The 17,321-nt window shown below is 38.6% G+C and overlaps 3 protein-coding genes across 3 annotated transcripts; all 3 read right to left on the reverse strand.

Annotated features, from left to right (window-relative positions):
- Positions 1–43: 43 nt before the first annotated feature.
- Positions 44–1,525, reverse strand: LOC126990674 (muscle-specific protein 300 kDa-like; the record flags this gene model as incomplete). The annotated part of the gene is made up of 3 exons (XM_050849358.1): positions 1,126–1,525; positions 583–853; positions 44–221 (listed from the first exon to the last, which is right to left on the reverse strand). Coding segments are annotated over exons 1-3 (809 nt in total), but the record flags the coding sequence as incomplete, so codon positions are not given.
- An 868-nt stretch (positions 1,526–2,393) lies between these two features.
- Positions 2,394–7,197, reverse strand: LOC126990675 (muscle-specific protein 300 kDa-like). Its single transcript, XM_050849359.1, has 3 exons — positions 6,710–7,197; positions 6,365–6,427; positions 2,394–2,706 (listed from the first exon to the last, which is right to left on the reverse strand). Exons 1-3 carry the CDS (start codon positions 7,091–7,093, stop codon positions 2,539–2,541), a joined length of 615 nt encoding a protein of 204 aa, XP_050705316.1. The 5' UTR covers positions 7,094–7,197; the 3' UTR covers positions 2,394–2,538.
- A 9-nt stretch (positions 7,198–7,206) lies between these two features.
- On the reverse strand, positions 7,207–17,220 carry LOC126990676 (muscle-specific protein 300 kDa-like). The gene is made up of 9 exons (XM_050849360.1): positions 16,637–17,220; positions 15,982–16,124; positions 15,609–15,783; positions 15,001–15,171; positions 14,595–14,720; positions 14,118–14,201; positions 13,638–13,768; positions 13,353–13,461; positions 7,207–13,134 (listed from the first exon to the last, which is right to left on the reverse strand). The coding sequence occupies exons 2-9, from the start codon at positions 16,089–16,091 to the stop codon at positions 7,207–7,209; spliced, it is 6,834 nt and encodes a 2,277-aa protein (XP_050705317.1). The 5' UTR covers positions 16,092–16,124; positions 16,637–17,220.
- Positions 17,221–17,321: the final 101 nt, after the last annotated feature.

Below are 17,321 nucleotides of genomic sequence, written 5' to 3' on the forward strand. Positions count from 1 at the left end.
TTCAAATTTCTCTCGCTATATTAATGAGCAAGTGCTTCCTTACTTCATGCCATTGATGTCACGTTCCAGAGTTTCCTTGGCTCTGGCGGGAAGTCTTGCCATGAGCTGACCGGCATGTGAGCCAATCTGAGCAACCATGTTTCTGCCGTCACACTTGCTGCCCTCAAGCTCAGTCACACGGTCTAAACGCTGCTGCAACTGAGACTTGTTTCCAGAGTAATCTATAAAAATAACAAAGGTCTTACAAACATGGCAATAAATACATATAATATATATTAAAGAACATATCATGACCTTTACCATACCCTTAACCCCTTGACTGCAGATTTCCTACAAGAAGACATCACTAAGCTACGGAATGGAACAATAAGTGGCTGCTACAATTCAATGAAGAAAAATGTAGTCATGCACCTTGGGAGGGGATATCCAGCATACCAATACCACATGGGAAACACTCTACTATCCACCACAGAGGCAAAGACCTGGGAAAATATGTTACCAGGCTACCAGTGAAAGCCAAATCTGTGCCAATCGCAGCGGACGAGTTAACACAATAAGAGAATAAATTTCAAAGATTCAGACCTGTATAGGAGTGTAGCTTTTCCCACATTTCTTTTTGCCACTCAGCCTGGGAGGAGGAGAGGTCCTGGTGTGTAGTGAGGTTGTCTGTCATCCATTCCAGGTCCTCAATGTTCTTCTTTGCCTTTGCAGTAAGGGCTTCATGCCGTAATTCAACGTCCTTCATGGCTTCAGTCACCTCTTTGTTACTCGGTGATGCTTGCAACAGTTGGCTTGCACGTTCTTTCACAGCATCCAACACCCTCTTGTATGAGGTGATGTCTTGTACTGTTGTCTAGTTTAAGAAACGTTTCAATAACTAAGAGACAATTTTAGGAACACATATATGCTAATAAAAGTCAAACCAACTGAATTTCAGGTAAACAGTCAAACAAAACCTAGTATAGGTATGGAAAATAATATGATTTGAAAATCCATTCTAAAAAATTCAACTAGATATTTAACATATTATAGGAAAGAAAAAAAGAAAATCAATCTCCTGATCTGACATCTGCTCATATCTACTAAGAATTAGAAGCATTATCCTTAAAATACAACAGATCACACCTTCATTTTCAGGTGCCTTGATCGAAGTTCCTGCAGTGACAGCCAGTTGGAAGGATCCACAACAATGGTTCTCTCCATGTTGTCAAGCCAGTTGCGTGCCGCCTGGATGCTGTCTGAGAAGGACGACCACTGCAGGGACTGAGCCTCCTGTTTTCGCTGCTCCTCCACTATGGCAGCCTCCAGCCTTTCCCAGCACTCACGCATCGTCCTCAAGTCTTGCCGCAGCTTTTCTCGGCCATTTGTGGCAGTGTCAGGGTAGAGCCTCTCACCAATGGTGGTTATGGATGCTAGGCGGTGGGTGGCTTGCTCACGCTCACTCAGAAGGTACTGCAGCTGGTTGTTCTTTTTCTCAGGATTCATTTCACTGAGGTATTCATCTAAAGCTTCTTCAACACTCTCAAGCCATTTTCATTTTCAAACTTCTCCTCAAAGGCTTCATGATCTGACACAATACCTCTCCACTTTGTGACGGCTTCCTTGGTGAGGACATGAAGACTTTGGTATCTGTTGCTGAGCTGAGTGATGAGAGGTTTTAGTCGGTCCACACTGGAGATACGCACAAGTGCGTGACTCTGGTCAACAAACATATCGATGTCTCTCTCATAATGCACAACTTCCTCTCTCTTCTGAGATAGAACTTCAATCTGAGCTTGCTTTTCCTCAAGGGCAGCACAGAGAGGCTGATCCTTGAAGAAAGATTCCATTTCTCTGCACCAAGAAGAATGTTTCTCAATGCCCTCCTCAAACTGCTTCCATTGATTTAAGGCTGTATTCAGGTTCTTTCACATCACCTATTGACCAAAAGACAATTCTGTTAAATTTTCTCTCAACACTAGAAAATCTTTCCGTCACTATGAAAAAAAATATCAATGACATGATAACTGACACCAGTAACAGCCAAGCTTTTCATTAGTTTCATTCCATAAACAGTCTCATTACACTATATATATATATATATATATATATATATATATATATATATATATATATATATATATATATATATATATATATATATATATATATATATATATATATATATATATATATATATATATATATATATATATATATATATATATATATATATATATATATATATATATATATATATATATATATATATATATATATATATATATATATATATATATATATATATATATATATATATATATATATATATATATATATATATATATATATATATATATATATATATATATATATATATATATATATATATTATAAATGAGAAGTCTCCGATAAGCAAAATGAGAAGTTCCTAAAGAGGTCTGGAGAGATCACTACAAAGTCAAGGACACATATGGAGAGACAACAACAGATAACCAAAAAGTGTGTGTGTGTGTAGATTTAAAAGAATTTTATTTATTTATTTTTTTTTTTATCTTTTTACTCACCAACTTTAGCTAAGTGTTGGTTCCATGCATCTTCCATGGATGTAACAGTGGCTTTAAGAGCCTTTCCACCCCTCTCTGAGGTGCTAAGAGAAACCTTTTCACCCAGTGTGCGAAGCTCCGACAGTTTTTTGTCCCCTGTTCCCTGAACTGCATCAAGGTCCTGCAAAAAAAGTTTAGGTCAGTCCTTGGTCTCAAGGTCTGCTGGAAAATGGGGAGGCCATATCACAGTGCCAGGTCTATTCATTCACATGAAATGGTGAGGAATGAAGGAATTATTAATCAACAATGTGAGCAAAGGTGATTATGGAACTCTGATAAGATCATTGAGGGTCACAACACTGGTTGTGTTGTCATTGCATAATAATGTATTAAACATTTCATGGGACCTTCCATGAAAGATCTTCCTTTCAGCACACTGACTTACATAACCATTTAGTCTCAGTATTATCATAAATTATTCATTTTTATAAAATATAATGTTTCAGAAATGAATTCAAAATTATATATAACACCTACATTAATAAGAAATATTCTGATAGGTAGTCTCTCTCTATCAGCATCATAAAACCAAGCTTTATAGGGAGGCACCACGTCTTCATAACCAAAAGGTACACTACTGATATTTTATTCCACTTCACTCCTGGGACTCACTAAAACCATCTATAGGCCGTCATGCAGGACCAGGGAGTTCAACACTAGTAAACATTTTGGACGACAAAGTTTTTACATGTGTATTCAGGACTGTGTGACAGTGAAGTGTCTCAGGCTGTGAGGTCCCCTGTGTTCAAGCTGTTTTACTTTCGCTGTAGAACTCCCAGTCAATATCAGAACTGACATCCACATAGCCAATCACCCTCTGTTTATTTCTGTAATAACTTAGGAAGTCATGAAATATTCTAAAGCATTTCAAAACATTACAGGGGTGTATACCATAAAGCTCCTCTGAGAATTCATGTCTAACTAACTACTTTTGTGTTTATTTTAGGAATGACCCTGGCATTAAAGTATAAAATATGTTGCATTGTAATGAAACAAGGTTGTCAAATAAAGAGCAGTTTTCATATGCATATCACCATTTATAATCTAAGAAGACAATTTATTTTCAGTACCATGCACACATGGGGAGCAAAGTTAATGTTCTGCAAGATAAATTATTCCCATCATTTAGTCTTTAAGGTTTGCATCCTAAGATTCATCAACAGAGGATTTAGTGGTGAATTTTTTTTAAACATATTGATCTACATCCCTTACTGTCATAACCATGAACACCAGCAGCAATTTAAGTGATGAAACTTCTCTACAACCTGTGACTGTAAAGCAACAGCAGATATTTCTATCTATCTATCTGCAGTAGAAGTCCAATAATCTAAACACAGGTAAAGCAAAAATCCCAATACAGTGTAGTCTGAATTTTCTAAAGTGTCTGACAAAAACTACTGTGTAAATAACCAGAGAGAGAGAGAGAGAGAGAGAGAGAGAGAGAGAGAGAGAGAGAGAGAGAGAGAGAGAGAGAGAGAGAGAGAGAGAGAGAGAGAGAGAGAGAGAGAGATTTACATAGATTTACATAGAAAATCAGACCACACAGACCCCATGGTCCAGACTTGGTGGTCTGTCCTTAAACCTAAGTGATTTTACATTAATCAGAAGACTCCAAACGTTGCATTTCTACTCTAGTTGATATTAAGTTGAAGGAAGTGACGGTCAGCTTATTTTTGAAGGAGTCATCAGACTACACTGGACCACTCTCGACTGGGAGCTTATTCCATTCTTGGTCTACAAATTTGGTGTCTACATCTGGAGTTCTGAATCCATTGTGTCTCGTATACAAAGTGTCATCGATCATAAAGTGTGTTGATCATAAACAATGTTGATCTGTCTACATTCGTGAAACCATTAAGTATTTTAAAACATTCGATCAGTTTTCCTCGAGGCACGTTCTGGAGAGAACATGTTAAGAGAGAACAAGCCTTTGTTATGCTTTTCAAGGATTTGCAAGGAAGGGACATTTTAATTTACGCTGAACACCTTCTAATTTAGCAATATCCTTTGCATGGTGGGGAGACAAAAACTGATATTCCAAGTGGGTCTGACTAAACTGTTGTAGAGTATTACAGTATTACATCTTTATTCTTGAATACAAAGTTTCTTTTAATGAAGCCCAACATTCTGTTCGCTTATTTGCTGCATCGATGCATTGCTGTGAGAATTTGAGGTTTGACGCGATTTTGACCCCCAAGTCTTTGACGCATTGAACGCTTTTGAGTTTAACGTCATTTCTTTCAGATTCTCGAACTTCTTATTCCTCTTCAACTTGGACCTGGCTTGTTCACGTTAAAGGGCAATCTCATCTATCCGACCATATAGAGAGAGAGAGAGAGAGAGAGAGAGAGAGAGAGAGAGAGAGAGAGAGAGAGAGAGAGAGAGAGAGAGAGAGAGAGAGAGAGAGAGAGAGAGAGAGAGAGAGAGAGAGAGAGAGAGAGAGAGAGAGAGAGAGAGAGAGAGAGAGAGAGAGAGAGAGAGAGAGAGAGAGAGAGAGAGAGAGAGAGAGAGAGAGAGAGAGAGAGAGAGAGAGAGAGAGAGAGAGAGAGAGAGAGAGAGAGAGAGAGAGAGAGAGAGAGAGAGAGAGAGAGAGAGAGAGAGAGAGAGAGAGAGAGAGAGAGAGAGAGAGAGAGAGAGAGAGAGAGAGAGAGAGAGAGAGAGAGAGAGAGAGAGAGAGAGAGAGAGAGAGAGAGAGAGAGAGAGAGAGAGAGAGAGAGAGAGAGAGAGAGAGAGAGAGAGAGAGAGAGAGAGAGAGAGAGAGATATATATATATATATATATATATATATATATATATATATATATATATATATATATATATATATATATATATATATGACAGCAATCTGCTCAGACAGTCTACATAACTTCCAAGAAACATAATCTGAACAATTTGATAATCTGAATGATTTTCAATCTGCTGTCCATCATTATTGAACTTTAACTGTATACCTCTCACACCATTCCCTCATAGGGGTGGCCATGGCGACTCCAACTTTCCCTGTTCCAGCGCTCCCTCTTAGCACACTCACTCCCTCAACCATCAAAAATCTCTCTCCAATACTTGTCCACTCTACTGGTGTTGGTCTCCCCCTGACACACACTCCCTTAATCTTCTCCTCATATACACTTTTCACAAAGTCATCACCACTCATCTAAACCATCTCACAGCACTATGGTTCACCCCGTCAACCACTTCACAAAACGCTCCCTTCACTGCTTTGCCCATTCCAAATGTCTCATACAACTTTCAATATTCTGTCCATCTCATCCTGATACAAACACAGTGTGTATTAGTGATTGCTGTGCTACAATCCAGTTTACATAAAACAGTCCCTAATTACTTAATCTCAATTACTTCTTCCATTCTCTCTTCTCCCAACCAGATTTTACACTCTGTTGTGCTCTATGCTCTAACTCTGTATGGCTTTGCAAGCTTGAAAGTTTGCCCTATTGTCCTCTCAAATAACATAACCTTACTCTTGTCTACATTTACTATCATCATTCTCCTTAATCACCCTGTCAAATTCATCCACAGTCCTCGGCAACATCCTTTCACTTTCTGCAGAAATATGCTTTCTGATTAATGTACATTGAGTTTTCTGTTTGTTTTTTGTATGATATAGTATTCATGCTGAAGTGTTGCAGACACTTACATTTTGTCCCACTAATGTAGTGACTTGTACTTGTTTAAGAGTAGCATTAAACAAAGCACATGTTACAAGGCAGAAAATTATAAGAAAAGGTTCAGTGCCATGCTGACCTGACACAACTGTTACCTTGGCAACGATAAGTGTCACTGCAACAAGTTGTGAACAGGTGTTTAGTTCAGTTTCTACCCTCTGCAAGAAAAAGTTGTAATGCGAGGAATGAAAAATTATAATGATTTTGCTAATCACAGAGACAATGTTAATCAGATTAACTTGAATGAGAAAATGTTATTCAATTTAACTTAAATTCTAACTTTATAAGAAATAAATTATTTGCATGCAATATACTTGAAGCATATGATTGTAATCCTTAGATTTCCTACGGTATTAAATTCTAAGCCATAACTTATGAAATAGTTACACAGTTGAAAGCAATTAGAAGAATTATAATAGCATACTGCATGAATATCCTACCTTTAGGTTGTCAAGTTTTTTGATGAGATCAGACTTCTCACCGGACACATCGGCACACAGGTGCAGCTGATCACGCTGGAGGTTCAGCCAGTCACCGAAGCCTTTGCAAAGTGAATTGAACTGAGCATGATCATGAACACACAACTCCAACTTGTCTTGAAGGTCTCGGCTTTTCAACACAATGTTTTGAAACAGAGTCTGAATGGACTGTATGTACACATTTAGAGTTTTGTCCTGAGTCTGGTTGACTAGCGTCTGAGCTTTCTCACACACCATTTCAACAAGATTCTGGTGTGCCTGAATCTCTTGGTGGACAAGTTTATGGTTTTGTAACTGGGCAGTCTTCTCCTGGAGGGAATTTTTCAACTCAGTGTGCTGCTGCATGGCTAATTCCACATCTCGAAGCCATCGAGTAAGTTGTTCCTGTGCTCCAGAAAAATCGGAGAACTGCTGCAGGCATTGGTCAAGGGTTGAGCCAGCACTGGTAACCGACTGCACTAAGCCTCCCACCTCTCCCTCAACTCACGGAGACTCTGCAAGACTCTCCCGGCCATCAGGAGCAGTGTGGAATACAGGCGTTCACCAAGCTCAAGCACAGCTTCAACCTTGCTACCCTGGCTTGATTTGAGTTCAATAAGCTGCTCCACTTTGTTGCGTCTCATCTGTAGTATCTTCATGTCTCCCACTACTTCAGCGTGCTCTCTCAAATCCTGATCTAGGGCATCCACCCAGTCTGTGCACTCCTCGTACTTCTCCAAAAATGACCTGTGCTCACGAATGAACTGTTCGTAGCGACTTATCATTTCTTTTAGTGCATTTTTCAATGCCTGGTAGCGAGAAGAAATTTGTGAGATCTGAACAGCATGCTTTCCTTCACTATCAATATTCTGAGCCTGAGCCAGTGCACTATTGATTTCTGGCCCCTTGTCAATGATCTCTTGTTCCAGTTCTCGAAGATGATCAAGATGGTTTTCTTTGGCTTCCAGATTGCTTTTGAGAGATTGATCTTTTACTCTGATTTCAACATTTTTCAACCAATTCTTCAAACTCTGAACCATTTCTTCACATTGAGTATACTGAGATACAACTTCCAGAAGATTTTGCTTGCCATCTGCAGTCTCTTCCTGTAGAGTCTCCCAGGAACTTTTCTGTGTTTCCAGATCTGCCTTGATGGCTGCATGCCCTGATGGGTCTGTACTCTTAAGAGTTAACTTCAAGCTCTCTTCACACAAGTCTATAAGGTTCTGACCTTCTTCTTTATTTGCTTCAAGTGATTCGAAGATACTCATTTTCATCTGTGCGTCACTGCTGTCTGGTGAAACATCAGAGCACATTGACAGTTCTGCTTTTTGTGCAGTGAGCCAATCCCTGAACTTTTCTAAGTTATGGAGGAAAGTTTCTTGTTGCTGTATGTATTCCTCGTAGAGACCAATCCTTCTCTGAGTTTCGGATACTATTTCCTGATACTGCTCAATCATGTCATCCACAGTTTGCGAGGTCTCGTCATCAGTCAGAAACTCAATTTTTTCTTTCAATCCATGAATCATGCTTTCATGGGAGTTAATATCTTGAGAAATGGCTTTGTACTGTTGTAGTTGAGCTTTTTTGTCAGATAAAGTTGGTTTCAATTCAAACTTAGCTCCTGCTCGCTTCTGAATTTCCTCTAACCACTTGGCTGCTTGGCTGAAATTATCATCAAATGAAGACCACTGCATTATTATGCTTTCAACACGTTTATACAGCTGATTAACTTTATCCAAGTGAGCCTCCCATGTGTCTCTGAGCGTTCTAAGATCTGAGCGTATTTTTTCTCTGCCCTCCGGTGTGATGGCTGAGAACAGAGCTTCTCCATGCTCCACCACAGCATTCAACAACTGCTGGCCATTTTTCTTTTCCTCAACAAAAGATTTCAGACTTTGAAGTTTGGACTGGTAAGCCAGAGTTGGTTTTCCTCCACCACGAGTTAGCTGTTCAAATCCTTTCAGTTTCTCTTCAGCATCCTTCAGCCATTCTTCCATCTTGACAATAGTGTCCCCATACAGTTTTTGGTCTTTAGTTAATTGGTTGAGTTTACCCAGGAATGTGTTGCAAAACTGAAGGAGTGCTTGCACTCTAGTCTGTATCTGGCTGGCACACTCTCCTGCCCTACAGTCTGGGCTAATTTCCATAAGTTCTTCTGTTTTCTCCATAAGTTCATATATTTCATCATCATGGCTATTTACCTCTTCTAGAAGAGCTTCAGTTTCTTCAATTTTCTCTTGAACCATACTGATATCAATTTGGTTCATGGTTTCTGTGCGCATTCGTGCTTCAACTTCTTTTAACCAAGAACTCAAATTCTCTGTCATCAGTTCATATTGCTGCCAGAGGGCCAAAGCTTGATTCAGAGAAGCTTGGCATTCATCAACACTGTTATCTAGTTCCTCTAAATCTGTAAAAACAGCTTCACAATCATTTTGTATTTCTTCAACATCCTCATCATCCACAGTGCATTCATACAGCTGCTGGCTTGCAATGAGCTCCTTTTTCTTTGCAGCACCCAGCTTCAGGCTGCCTTTGATGTCTGAGAGTGCAGCTATTTTTGCCTCAACACCATATCTATCATTGCTGGGTTCTCCTTGACACCATGTAATTTTTTCTTTATGAACTTCAGTAAATCTTTGAAGTGCCTTGAGTCTATCAGTGTAATGTTTCTCAATAACAAAGTAAAGGTTTTTGCAAGCTTTTTCTGCTTGTGCTTCTACTCCCTCATATTTCTTCTGAAGGGCTGAATATTCTTTTACCAGTTTGCTGGCCTCACAACCTTTGAAATTTTCTTTGAAGTCATCAATGTCAGACTCAACTGCCTTGATTTTTTCATCATATTCCTCAAGTTCATCCTCAATTTTTCTGGCAACCTCTAGCCGTGCTACAATCTTTTTATCATCACCTGTTATGTCTTCACATTTCATCAGTCGCTCACGATAATGAGCTAAGACTTCATTGATTTCTCTGATGTCATCATTAATACTGGATTCCTGCTCCTTTACTTCATCAAGGAATGAACTTAGTTTGGAAGCAACTGATTCAGTCTGCTCAAATTCAGATGATATGGAACTGATGATTTCTTCAATTTTGTCAATAGAAGTACCAGAATTCAAGGACTCCAGCTGCTTTGCACGACCCTGAAGGGTACGAAATAGACCTTCATATTTAGGCAATTCACTTCTGTATTTCTCTAATTTTTCTGCTACTTCATCCATCTTGTATGCTTCCTGATATTCCTCCAAGTCCAAACCCTCACAGGTGTCAGTCAGCCAAGTAAGAAGTTCATCACGACCTTGTATAATCTGCTTCCACAAATTAAGTTGCCCCTCTAAGTTCTGTGACTTCTGATTAAGTAGGTCCATTGTGCACTGCCACTTGTTCTGAATTCCCTGAGATTGTCGCTTTACAGAACTGGAGTCAAAACCTTCTTCATTATCCAACTGTTGACAAAGATGCTGTGATTTTGTTATGAAGTTCTCCAGTTGAGGTCTGGTTTTCCGAAGTGTATCAGTTGTCTTTTTGCAGAGATTAATCATTGTTTGTACACTACTGGCATTCACAAGTTTACTTTCAAGTGTTTCAATATTCTGTTGTGCTTCCGTGACTGCCCCTTGCAAACACTCTTTCCCCTCTGTGAATTGCCTCCACAGGGAAGTGATGCCAGTAAACTTTGTCTGCATTTCATAGAGCATATTTTGCACTCTATCCCATTGACTATCTGCTGTTGTTAGTGCATTCTGAACAGACACTAATTGAGCGGAGTCGCTGGACATCAAGTTGCGTCCTAACTCATGCAAACTCTCCTTTGTTTTGACTTCTGACTGAATTTCTTCAAGGGCTTCCTCAACTGTTTCTAGCAGAGAATGAACCCCTTCATATGTGCTCTCAATGAGGTCTTCATCTGTAACTCTATCTTTTATGTCATCCAGGAACTCACTTAACTGGTTTTGGGCATTATTGAATGCTTCCCACAAACTATTTATTTCCTGTAATTGCTCTTGTCTGTTTTCCAGATTATTTTCAAGTTGGTCCATTTTCCTCTTAAAGTCCATTACTTTGCACTGTATATCTATTACAGACCCAGTGTCTGGGTCTCTTACAGTCACAGAAGCTTTACTACAAAGATCCACTATGTCAGATGACTCGTCGTCCCAAGACTGGCACTGTTCTTGAAGGTTTCCTAATTCTTTCTTGATCTGAATCAAGTCATCAAGGCTGGGCTTAGTCTCAAGCTGCTGGCTAATGGCTTTTACTGCATCTTCAGTATTGCTCTGCCACTCTAAGAAGTCCTTCCATTTAAGGATTGCTGGTTTCTTGGACGTCACTGATTCTCCGTAACTCTCAAACCGGGCTTCTGCATCATCAAACTGTGTGAAGAGTTCATCTCGGTCACTCCCAGTGCACCGGTCCCCAACATCCCGGCACTCCTCTGCCAAGGAGGTGACCTCATTTTGCTTTTCATCATGCTCTTGCTGTAGACGGTGAACCATATCAGGGCAGCCTTCCAGCTCATCCACGTCTATGTCCTCAAGTTCATCTAACTGATTGCTGAAGTTATTGAGCCATGATTCCAGGCTTTCCACTTTAGCAATGAATTCCTGACGAACAATTGTTATATCTGACAACTCATTCTTCAGTTTATGCATTTCATTACTTAGTTTTGTTACCATGTTCTTCAGCTCCATTACTGTGGACTTAACAGAGGAACTCCCTTCAGTCCCCATACTTGCAGATATGTGGTCCCCAACTGATGTGAGATTTATAATATCTGTTTGTTTTTCACCTACTTCCTTCACCACATCCTTGAGGATACTTAATCGGTCTTCTAGGCGTAGCACTGTTGGAGCATATTCATTAACTTTCTCTAACCGTTCTTCTACCTGGTGGATCCAGGAGGAAACAGCATCACATTTGTAATTAAAGTCTTCCCACTCAACAAGCAGACTCTCTGATCTCTCACTCCACTGCAGGGCAACATCATGGATTGCTGCCCATCGGGAATGAAGAGCATCAATTTCATCCACAACTGGACAGATGCGAGCCACCTGAGCACTCTTTGAGGATACAGAGCGCAGCTTTTCCAGGCAGTCATCACATTCTTTTTCAAATTCTTTGGCCAACTCAGAAGACTGAATTACGTCTTGCATTGAATTAGGTTTGCTTAGTCCAACAGCAACCTTTGCTTCAGCAACTTCTAACCATGGCTTTATTTCTTTGACCTCCTCCTGATATTCCTCCCAGTGTTTTAAGTCACTGTGAACTGTCTCTGCATGCTTTTCTGTGTGCTTACTCAAAATATTGGTATTCATTTTCAGATCACTGAGTTCAGCACTGAACTGGAGTGCATCGTTAGATGGTTCTCCTTCTAGGAGTTCTTCAGCTTCTTCCTCTAAAGTTCTAATAACAGCCATTTTCTCCTCAATCCTAACCTGCAGCTCATTTGTTTGTGCATCTCTGTCCTCAGGAGACATTTCAAGAGTCACCAGGCGCTCTAAAGTATTCTGGGCATTAGTTAGCCATGATTTTAGTTCTTGCAATGTGCCAGTAAAGTGAACCCATTTCACATTTAGCTGTTCTAAAAATTCAATCTTTTGAGAAACTGTATCAATAACTGTTTGCATTTTTTGCTCAATTTCAACGACCTCTTTCTCTAATAGAGGTTTTCTTTCTGGATTAGCAAGTTTGGCAAGGTTATTAGAGTGACTGTGTAATTTTCTTAACATTTGGTCAGTTGTCTCACTCAGGTGGTCATTCATCTCCTGCTTGTTACTAAGTTCATTAGCAACTTGTTGGGGATTGTTGTGACTGATGATGCTGGAGAGTTCAGATTCTGCCTGTGATATTAGTTTTAAAATTTCATTCTTTTGGTCACTATAATCGGACCAGACTTTCTGAGTAGATTTTAATTTATTGAGTGTTTCAACAGATCCATTATAAGCTTCATTCCACTTTGTTTCCAGCATTTGCAGCATGGCACTGACAAAAAGTGGTACATTCTGGTCCCTCATCAGGTCTTTCCCTCTTTGAATTGTTGAGAATATGTTATCCCTCTGACTCTCTAGCTGGTGCACAACTACTTCCTGTTCCTTAATGCACTGAAGCACTGACTCAAGATTCTCTGGCTGAGTGCTTTTCTCCTTCTTTTTTGTGATACTGTCAAGTGATGCAACAATTTTGGTAATATCTTCTCTGTACCGATAGCACTTTGAGTTTGTTTCAGTACGAACAAGAGTACTCTCAATGGTAGGAACAAGGGTCTTGTAGCGGCCCACCAAAGACTCAAGTTTCTGTTGCTCATACTGTCCATCTTCCTCTGGGATGTGAGTTATTAGAGAATCAAGCATCTGCACCAGCCACTTCATGGACTCCCGCCGGGCCTCCAAGTCTCCACAAATATCCTAAGGAAAATCAACATCCAACTGTCAGATAACTGTAGTTATATGAAGAGAGCAGGGAAAAACAATGTCAAAATTAATTGATTTATGAAAACAAATACTATTAACTATTGAGTAGGAAAGCAGGAATACGAAAAAATAGAGCTCATAATAAAAAATGTTAATCTGAAAATATCTCCAGATGAAGAATAAATAAAACTGTTGTTCTGACATATACTTACCACAAATTTTTCCTTGTTCTTTTCATATTCATCAGCATATGATGTTTCTCTATTTACTTCCTTTAAGCAGTCATTCACACAGTCCATCCATGTTACAGTTTCTTCAACCCTGTTGGCACATAATATTCCTGAATTAAGAGCTCACTGAAAGACATTCTGAAACTTTTTGTAGCAAGAACAAAACTGACATGGTTTATTTCCCAATATATGTTTTACAGGCTTTTTATACCTTCTGTGTTATCCCTAAGTATAAACAGCCCAAGCAAACACAATACTGAAACTCACTTGTTCTCATACTCCTTCCAGCGCTCAGGAATCTGGTCCAGCTGGGAGGCCATGGTGCCAATGCGGGTCTGTAGGTCCAGCCACTGCACCGTGCACCGCTGACAGTCTTCCAACAGGCCTCTGTCCTCTTTCTGCAAAAATGGTGCGTCATATGTTTTTCATTTTCTATTTTGTTAATTGCTAAATTGAAAACTGTTGTACATGTCTTATGATGTTTCAGTCAATTTAACATATGAGGTTATATTAGACCTCTCAAGGTAAGAAGGGGCTGCTTTAATGGGTTATATAGTACTCTTCCAATCCTTATTCAACTCTTCTTAATTAATCATCTCAATGCATTGTTTTCTCATACATCATTTAACTCCTACTTTATTAAAATCACTTGAAGGAATTATCTGTTCATTACTGACATGTACTTTACTTAGAATAAGGGACTTGTTTGTATATTTGTACAAATTATTTCCACACAAGTTTTCTCACCTTTTTAAGATATTCTTGACTTGACACATCCATGTTATCTAACAATTCTTCAATGCGGGTTATCAAATTTTCTGCAAAGAACTCCTGGAAAAAAAAGGGTCTTATATAATAAGCACAAAAATTGTATGGAAAATTCATACTTAATGACACATTGCTTAGTCATCATTATCTTCCTCCTCCTCCTCCTCCTCCTCCTCATGATGAGCAACATCATAATAATTATCATTATCATCATGACAAACATTTTTTCCTATAAGTACATGATAGGTGGAGGTTGAGACTCAAGAAACTACAAAAAATGCCTATAGTCAAAGAAGGAAATATTGCCCCATGAACTAAGTCACATTGCAGTTATTGAATGACACAAGTTATAACAATAATAAGTATTGAATGAGAACATTAGCAGAAGTTAATGTATCATAACAATAGTAACTAAATCATTAGGTGTCCAAACACAAAAAGGCTTGAGTATCTCACCTCATGTCTTCGCCTGATGCCTTCCACATTTTCATTTTTGTTATATGCATTCTGTTCGCCATTCAACTCCTTCTCTATGTCCCGGACATACATATGGAATGTATTTTCATCGAGACGGAACTCCAACTGCAGGGTTTAAGATACAAGGAAATAATACCTAAGCGAAGGCAGAACAAGGACATGCAACACATATTTCTGTGATCATGAAAATATTTAGTTTTTCAAATTCAAATGGAGGCACATCATTCTACAGACATCCACTGCCACATTGCATTACTAGTCTTGGTGTTCTTGTAAGGGAAGGTATGAACTAGAAAACCAAGGCAGTACAAAGAGCAGTTTTATAGTTGATAAGCTAAGAAGAAGGGATAATATGTCACTTGCAGTCTTGTTATTCATAAAGTACCTTTAGAAGATGGAGAGGAGCATGACACATGACCTCGTCCCATCGGCTCTGTATGCTCCTGATTGCTACATTAATCGCTTCCTTCTCGGACTCGGCCACATACTTCTGCAAGTCCTGACCTGAAGTTACCACCTTCAGAAGGAGGTGTTCTGGGGCATTGATGAAAAAGTCCTGAAATTGAGGTCAAAGTCAGTGAAGTCACAGAAATTTTTGCATTCCCACAATTACACCTTCTATCTTCAGACTTACTGTATCAACTTAAGGACTTGTGGTTACTTCTGATTCAAGATGAACTCAAGGGAATACTGAAAGGTGATTAATTTCAATAGGCCACAAACCACAGTGTTTACGCTCAATAGAACTGTTGCATCCTTTAACCAATGGAGCTCTCTTGCTTTATTGTATCCCTTATATGAATGAAAGTACAGCAACAAGGCAGCATCACTATTGAGGGAAAGTTTGGAGAGATTCAAATTCCCAGCTCAGGCCTACATATCCTGGAATTGGCTTCTTGGCTGACTGAATTTTTTGTTGGTGTTATATATTTCTGAACTCCTTATAGCAATAATCAGAGTATGACAAATTTGCTATTCAAGTAAAAGACCTACTTTATGAGTTTCTAGATAGTTTTTGGTGGTAATTGCTTTCTCCTGGAAGAGCTTTTCAGCAGAAGTGATCCACTCTGTAACCTCTGCTTCACACTCCTTGTAGCTCTGCCAACACCTGATGCTCTCACTCATGCGAGTCTCCCAGTTGAGTGACGATGAAGTGACTCTTGCAAACCTTTGGAAATGAAAAGTGTTGTACCTTTAGTGTGATACAATGTTTGCAGTTTATAAATTTGTCAAATGCAGAAGTCATCATGTTATTTCCTATAACATTCTCAGTTTCATTGAAAATTTGAAAAAAATCTGTGTTGCTAAATTTAGCAAAAAGTTTAGGTTGACTAAATGATAGCCATATATTATCATAGATATTTACCTGCTATTCAGTTCATTAATTTTATCTTGAAGTTCTTGAACATTTAGGTTTTCTCCTCCATTTGTGGTGCGCATAAGATTTTGATAAACTCTGTTCTTGGTATCCAGCATTGACTTGTAGTACAACTGTCTTGAGAAGAATGCCTGTTGAAGAAAAATCAAATGCTACATATAAAGAATATTTCCATTAGAGCATTAGATATAACAAAAGGTAAGGTCATCATCATTACTGTAGTACGTATTTAGAAGTGCTGTGACTTTACATGATCATCACTTATCTTTTCATTTTCTTTCACACATTCCAATCACATTATGCTGTCCATCTTCTTGTACCAGACCAACAGCTATTAGTAGCACTTATTTATATTGAAATTAATAGGAATAAGTATATACAGAAAGAATCTACTCTATCTACTAAAATAATGTTGACAACAAAACTTAAAAAACATAATTAATAATATGTATAATGATTTTCAAAAGAATTACTACAGAAATTAAATATTAAGTACAAAAAAATCTAAGCTTAATAATTCTCTAGAAACTGAAATGCTGGACACATATTAGTTATGAGTCTTAAAGAAATAAACTCACCAAACAACATGTAAAATTCACCAGTACATACTCAACCATTTTCAGCCTGGCAATACAAGACCTACCCTGTGCTGCTCTAAGTGGCTCCTTGCAGTGTCAATGAGGCCGCTGAAGGGTAAAGGAGACTCACCATCTTCACTCTACACAAAGCAACGGGGGAGACACATTATTTCTGGCTCACACGTCGGCTAACCATCCACGTGCTGTTCTCTATAACTCCTCCACATAAATGGTGCTTGGGGATTGCAACATCAACACAACGAAAGACAACAAATAAACTACAACCTCAAAAAGAACATGTTTTTAAATAATTAGCAGTGTTTCCTTAGTGTTGCCATCTCTTCACAGGCATCTGTCATGTTTGATTTCTTCAATAATGTGGACACCTCAAACAAATTATACAAGTTGCCATCAAAAGGCATCCAAGATTTGTCTTTAGATCATATATTCATTGTACTTATTTCAAAATAAAATGTGTCTACCTTTGCTTGATGGCATGAAAAGGTGGCAACAATATTCCTCAAACACATTTGTCATCTTCTATCAAGAGACAAAACAACATTTAGCTACAACCAATTTCATACAAAAATCCTCATGCAGTAAAAGTTCAAACTTTAAATTAATGACAATGGGAATGACATGTGAATTATGTTAAATGCAGCAGATAAGCTGTTGTAGGGATGCCAGATTATACATAAAACATGTATTCTTAAGATGATAATGCATGTTGACACAATAATGCTGACATGA

This window comes from Eriocheir sinensis, unplaced genomic scaffold, assembly GCF_024679095.1.
Source record: "Eriocheir sinensis breed Jianghai 21 unplaced genomic scaffold, ASM2467909v1 Scaffold1890, whole genome shotgun sequence".
Classification (NCBI taxonomy): Eukaryota; Metazoa; Arthropoda; class Malacostraca; order Decapoda; family Varunidae; genus Eriocheir; species Eriocheir sinensis.